The 6,895-nt window shown below is 48.9% G+C and overlaps 1 protein-coding gene across 1 annotated transcript; it reads left to right on the forward strand.

Annotated features, from left to right (window-relative positions):
- Positions 1-166: 166 nt before the first annotated feature.
- LOC138805401 (rod cGMP-specific 3',5'-cyclic phosphodiesterase subunit alpha-like) lies at positions 167-6,337 on the forward strand (the record flags this gene model as incomplete). The annotated part of the gene is made up of 5 exons (XM_069990156.1): positions 167-230; positions 447-521; positions 1,669-1,752; positions 2,550-2,697; positions 4,894-6,337. Coding segments are annotated over 5 exons (448 nt in total), but the record flags the coding sequence as incomplete, so codon positions are not given.
- Between the last annotated feature and the right edge of the window lie 558 nt (positions 6,338-6,895).

Here is a 6,895-nt window from a genome sequence, read left to right on the forward strand (position 1 = left end):
TAACCTCTGACCTCAAACCCCACAAACAATGGGGAAGTGAGCTCTTTCTTCACAATGGGATGAAGTCACCCCCTCATGGGGAAGAGAAAGGAGAGAGCCACAGAATTGACTGGTGTGTTGCTTTCAACATCCCTGGACTGAGAAAGGCCATTTCCTGTGTCTCCAGGGCCATGATGATGACCGCCTGTGATCTCTCAGCCATCACCAAGCCCTGGGAGGTGCAGAGCAAGGTACGGACTCCTCCATGGCCAGGAGGAGGGGACCCCAGGACTGCCCAGGGCAGGTCATGAGGCCGGGGCACTCTCCTTCCGTCCAGAGCCTGCCCCAACTGCAAGGACATGGAAATTATTTGGTCTCTTCAGTGAGGAGGAATGGGGGTGGGTTTATCATTTTGACCAGGGGAAGGACTGGGACTGTGTGTTTATTTGGGGGTCTATCTGCTGCAGGTAGCTCTGCTGGTAGCTGCTGAATTCTGGGAGCAAGGCGACCTGGAACGCACAGTGCTGCAGCAGAATCCTATTGTGAGTTGACTGGGGACAAAGAAGGGGGTGTGCAGAAGGGGTAGGCAGGGGTTACCCTGTTCACAGGGGTGTGTGAACCTACTTACCATAAGGATGACTTCTCCCCTAGTGTAAAGACCAAACTTAACCTCATTCCTTAGGTGAGAGATGCAACTTTATAGTTAGAAATAGCCAAGGTTAGAGATGCAACTTCTAAAGGCCCCCTCCCCCCTCTGGCCCTGCCCACCAGAGCTGGGAGGGGCAGCAGTGGGTCCCTGGGCTCTTAAGGATGCAGAGTTTGAGAGTAGACACTAAAAGTTAGGTTGCTCTTGTACTTCTGGAAGTTTCTTTATTTTTTATTATTTTTATTTTTGGACTGGTACTGGGGCTTGAACTCAGAGCCTGGGCATTATTCCTTAGCTTTTTTGCTGAAGGCTGGCCCTCTACCACTTGAGACACTTCCGGCTTTTTGGCGACTAATTGGAGATAAGAGTGTCATGGACTTTCCTGACTGGGCTGTCTTTGAACCTCAGTCCTCAGATCTCAGCCTCTTGAGTAGCAAGGATTACAGTCATGCGCCACCACTTCCTGGGTGGAAGTTTATTTCAAATAAAACCCCAACATTGCCATTTCTTCTATTAATACTTTAAGCCATGTTTCTAAGACACATATATCCACAATACCAATAACCACAAACAAACAGATAACCACAATACCATCATCATACTCAGAAAATTAGTGATGTTACTTTAATAGTTGAACATTTAATAAATAGTTGAATATTTCATCAATAGTGACGTTACTTTAATTAATCCCCAGTCTGCTCATTGTCCCTGACAGAGAAGGATAAAGGACACACTGCCTCCAACAATTATGTCTGTTAATTAAGTCTCTTTGAATCAGTACAGATCTCCAGGCCTTTTGTTTTGTTTGGGGTGTGCCATTTATTTGTTGAAGACAGTGGGTCTTTTGTTGTGTAGAGCCTCCCACGTTCTTCTGTTCCCATATTTCCTACAAATTGCACTTCAGATTTGGAAGCTTGGAATATTTACTTCTAATTTTTTCTTTCCCCTTTCCTTCCTTCCCTCTCTCCCCATACCCCCCTTAGCAAGAATGTGATGGGACCCTCTTAATGCCCACTACAGTGAACTTTTTCTCTCCCTAACAGCCGATGATGGACAGAAACAAGGCAGATGAGCTCCCTAAACTGCAAGTTGGCTTCATTGACTTCGTCTGCACCTTTGTCTATAAGGTAGGCCCATGGCTTCCTCAGTCCCAAAGAGATGCCCTTCATAAGCCGGGGTTCCCCAAGAAGCAACCTCGGCCCCAGACTCCGGCCACCACCAGGGCCCCAGGACCAGGTGGCCCTGTCCAGGATGCCAGCCTCTAAAGAGACACTAGCCTGACAGAAGGAGTAGTGAGAGGGGAGAGATGTGGACAACTCACAGGGGTCCAGCCTAAGCCGGTGGGGAAGAGCTTCCTCTAGGAAGTGAGGGGAAGGGAGGGGAGGAGAGATGCTGGGAGGGAAAGGGAAGTGAGAGGAGAGGAAGTAAGGGCTCTGCCAGGGCCTCAGGGGAAGCAGGGAGGAGAGGAGGCCAAGCTCCACGTGAGGGGAGCAGCCCATGTGAAGCTGTGGGGAGCTGGGAGCTGAGACTTGGGGTTGTGGGGGCTCAGAAGAGTGGGGGGAAGAGGCTCTAAGCAGAAGATATGGGAATTGTGTGGGTTGGAGGAAGCTCATTCCAGTGCCCAGCATTTCGGACTGGGCTGCACCTTGAACCTGGAGACTAGGGCATGACCCCTGCTATCTATCTGTCTGTCTGTCTGCCTGCCTGCCTGTCTATCATCTGTCTGTCTGTCACATTTCGATCATCTAACTATCATCTATCATCTACATACCTATCTATCATCTATCTATCTGTCATCTGTCCACTATCAATCTATCTTATAGCTATCATCTGTCACTTATTTATCACTTAACAATCTTTTGGGGCCACTAATTCTCTTGACACTGACCTACCATTTATCTATCAACAATCTATCTGGTTTCAGGAATTCTCCCGCTTCCATGAGGAGATCACCCCCATGCTGGACGGGATCACCAACAACCGCAAGGAGTGGAAGGCACTGGCGGATGAGTACGAGGCCAAGATGAAGGCGCTGGAGGAGGAGAAGCAGAAGAAGCAGGGGGCCCAGCTAGGTAGGCAAAGGGGGACCAAGCCCCATTCACGCCCACCCATTGAGCACCCAGGGTGTCTGGGCCTGGAGCTGCATCCCATTCTGTGAAGCAGGGTGCTGAGGCTGGCAGAGGAGACAGATAGGGCCCAGTCTCACAGCCAATCAGTGAGTGGTAGAGCCTGGTTACCCAGCTGAAGCTGAGGGAGACAGCAGGCCACCGAGCCAGCGATTCCCCCTGGACACAGATCACTGATACTCAGGCTGCCCCACACGTGCATCCCTGGGCAGAGGAGGAAAACAGGAATTCTCTCCTGAAAGGAAGCCATGATTGAAGCCTTCTGATAACTTGATTCCTGTCTCTATCACGAGCTTCTGCTTGTAAGCTATCAATGACAGAGAGCCTACCCACACCACACCCTCATGCCACATGGCTGTCTTCATGGCTGGGCATTGGTGGCTCACACCTATAACCCTAACTACTCAAAAGGCCGGGAAGTGAGGATTGTGGGTTGAAATCAACTCAGGTAGAAAAGTCTGCAAGACGCTGATCTCCTATTAACCAGAAAAAGGCCAGAAAGGAAGGTGTAGCTCAAATGGTAGCGCTCCATTGAGTGAAGAAGCCATTTGAGGTTGTGAGGCCCTGAGTTCAGGCTCCAATACTGGCACACAAGAAAAAAGGAAAGAAAGACAGATTTTCCTGAAGCTTAAATTGCTTTACCTTACACATTTCTCGGGCATGCCCCACATTGGCAGGTGCCCATTTAGAACCACCTCACGCTGCCCAGAGCACAGCAGACATGGGCGTGGACATGGGAGTGTCCACATGAGAGCCACGTGAGAGGAGGGCGATGTGCAGAGGAGGCAGCAGAATAGGGCAGGGACCAGCGGCCACGTCCTGTAGGAGCCAGGGGAAGAAATGGATTTGGCTGCTGCAGCCCTGCTCCAGCCCTGTGCCCAGCTCTACTATCACTTCCCTCCCAACCCGTGCTTCCTTCAGTTGTTCTTTCCAGTTGCCTTTGTCTTCTGATCAGCAGCAGGTTTGCGCAAACTTGTGGCCCATGTTTCTTTTTCTTTTCTTTTCTTTTTGGTCCGGTCGTGGGGCCTAAACTCTGGGCCTGGGCGCTGTCCCTCAGCTCTTCAGCTCAAGGCTAGCGCTCTACCACTTGAGCCACAGCACCACTTCTGGCTTTTTTCTTTTTGCTTATGTGGTGCTGAGGAATCGAACCCAGGGACTCATGCATGCAAGGCAAGTGCTCTACCACTGAGCCACCTTCCCAGCCCCCCGTGTTTCTTTTCTTAAATCTTTTATTCTTTTTTTTTTTTTAAAGTGGGGCTGAGAATTGAACCTAGGGTTTTGTACATGCTAGGCAAGAATTTTACCACTGAGCTACACCCTTAGACCGTGTGTGTGTGTGTGTGTGTGTGTGTGTGTGTGTGTGTATGCACGCACACACGCATGCGTATACACGCATGTCCACGTGTTCCAGTACTGGAACTTGGATTCAAAGCATGGTGCTCTCACAATTCCACTATGGCTTTTTGCTGGTTAATTAGAGATAAGAGTCTCAAATACTTTCCTACTTGGACTGGCTTCAAATCATGATCCTCAGTAGCTAACTTATAGGAATGAGCCATCAGTCTCCGACTATATGCATTTTTCTTTAAAACATGAGTTGGCTGTCCACATTTCAATACTGGACTTTATTTTAATTTAAATATGCAGGTTCCTAGCTTTTCTCTTTTTTTTTTCATTGTGAAAATACCATACAGAGGGGTTACAATTACATGGGCAAGGTAACGAGTACATTTCTTATCAAGCATTGTTGCCTCCTCTTTGTTTCCCCTTCCCATCCCCTCCCATCTCCCCCCACCCCCACCCCATCTAGCTTTTCTCTTTCAGACTGGCCAGTCTTGTGTTTCTGAGCACCCAGTGACCAGAGCCTTCCTTGGATGGCACAAGGCTCTCTACCTTGTTATTGTTTGCCACCACTCCCTGTGTCTTCCTAACATCAGTGTCAGGGCTGGCTGCCATTTGTCATCCTGGGCTGCCAACTTTTCTTAGAGAAGGGAGCCTCTAATTCTCCTAACGCCTGCTTTGCCTTCTGCATGGGTGGTTATTTGTTGGTCTCCACAAGCCTTTAAACTTGGCCCAAACCAATCACAGGGGAGTGGACTGCAGCCTCTTACCGGCTATGTTGTCTTTCCTGTTTGATTGCAGCCACATCTGGAGACCAGCCCAGCGGGAACCCTGCGCCAGGGGGCGCTCCTGCATCGAAGTCCTGCTGTGTCCAGTGAGGCCGGGTGCTGCAGTCAGAGGGCAGCGCTGTGCCAGGGCGCGTTGCTCAGACCAGCGGAGAACCTCACACCTTCTCAAGAAGCAAAGGGCTCATCGCAGGAGTTAAGAACTGGCGGAGAATTAGCCAACATGTCATTTAGTGATTATAGCTTTCGGTTTTTAGACTTAAACGCAGTCTATTGAAGCTGAGGGCTGGTGGCTCCTGCCTGTAATCCTAGTTACTCAGGAGGCTGAGATGTAGGACTGAGGTTTGAAGCCAGCCCAGGCAGGAAAGTCAGACTAGAGGTAGGATTCAAGTATATGCTAGCTGACCAAGTGCAAAGACCTGAGTTCAAGCCCCCAAACTGTGACACACAAAATCTGTATCTTTAAAGGGAGTAGTGGGGCCTTCAGGGCCTTCCTCAATTGCAAGGTTCTTTTTGCATTTCCCACAGGGATCTACACCCATGAAGCAACTCAGGCAAGGTGGGAAGACCTAGCCATCTTGCTCAATATGAGACAACTGTCTGAGGCCATTCTAGTGCCATTATAGGCCTCCTGTGGGGTCCTAGCCATATCAAGGCCCATGACATAGCTGCCCCTCATGTCCACTCCCACGAATTCTCCTGCTCTCCCCAGGTCTGTCCATCCTGCAGACAGAATCCGCTGGTGATGCCAGCCCAGAACCCACTTTCTCCATGGTCACAAATATGTCTTTAAGAGGTGATTTGCCTGAATTTAGTCCTAACAAGTTTCCCACATTGAGTCTAGCTGTTATATTTCTGTTTTGCCCTATATAGTACTGGGGATCCAACTCAGGGCCTTGAACTTGTTAGGCAAGTACTCTACTACTTAACTCACAACCCCAGCCTTTTGCTTTTAGTTTGCATATTAAATACAGTCTTGAGCTAACTTTGTCTGAGTTGGTCTTGAATCATGATCCTCCTACCTCCACCTCCTGAGTAGCTAGGAATACAGGCATGATGTTTCAGTCTTTGCCTGTTTGTTTTCTTTCAGTAAGATATAATATATATATTTGAGTTCAAGCCCTGGTACTGATAACACACACACACACACACACACACACACACACACACACATTTTTGTGATACTGGGGTTTGAACTCAGGGCCTCACACTTACTTGGCTTGCTTGCTCAGTTGGCACTCTACCACTTAAGCCATGTCTATCATTCTACCACTTGAGCCACAGCTATTCTTCCAGCTTTTTTTTGTGCTTAATTGGAGATAAGAATTTCACAAACCTTCTTGCCCCTAGTGGCTTTGAACTATAATCCTCAGATCTCAATCTCTTGAGTAGCTAGGATTAGAAGCATGAGCCACCAGCACCTTGCTTTGCTGGTTATTTAAACATGGAATCTCACAGACTTTTCCACCTTGTATGGCTATGAACCTTGATACTCCAGATCTCAGCCTTCTAGGTAGCAAGGATTATAGGAGTGAGCTACTAGGTCCTGGTCCTACCTTTGTTTTTGAGATAAAGGCTTGCTAAAATTTTTCCTTGGGCTGGCCTTGAAACTGTCCTTTCTATCTCTGTCTCCAAAGTAGCTGGGATTACAGTGATGAGCCACTGCACACAGACAAGCATTAGTCTCTTAAGCTAAAGCAAATTATGTGTAGTAGTTAGGTGGAAGGGCAGGGAGGAGAAATAAATGACACTGAGGAACACGCAGGCATTTGTGCTGGCGGTGCTGACTCTGTCATGACAGTTCTGAGTTCCTGGGACAGTTTCATTCTGCTCTGTTCTCCTTCCCAGTCTCTCAGTGAGGCCCCATGCCTGCTAGGCCTCTCACGCAGGACTACGGCCAGCACACAGGTGCCATTACCGTTGCTCAAGTGTTTGCCGTGTCCCAGCTACTGTGTGTAATTTACTCCGTCCTTGCAGCGGACCTACAGGGTAGAAACCATGACTAGCCCACTAAGTCC

Source organism: Dipodomys merriami, unplaced genomic scaffold, assembly GCF_024711535.1.
Source record: "Dipodomys merriami isolate MVZ:Mamm:240054 unplaced genomic scaffold, mDipMer1.0.p SCAF_3917, whole genome shotgun sequence".
Lineage (NCBI taxonomy): Eukaryota > Metazoa > Chordata > Mammalia > Rodentia > Heteromyidae > Dipodomys > Dipodomys merriami.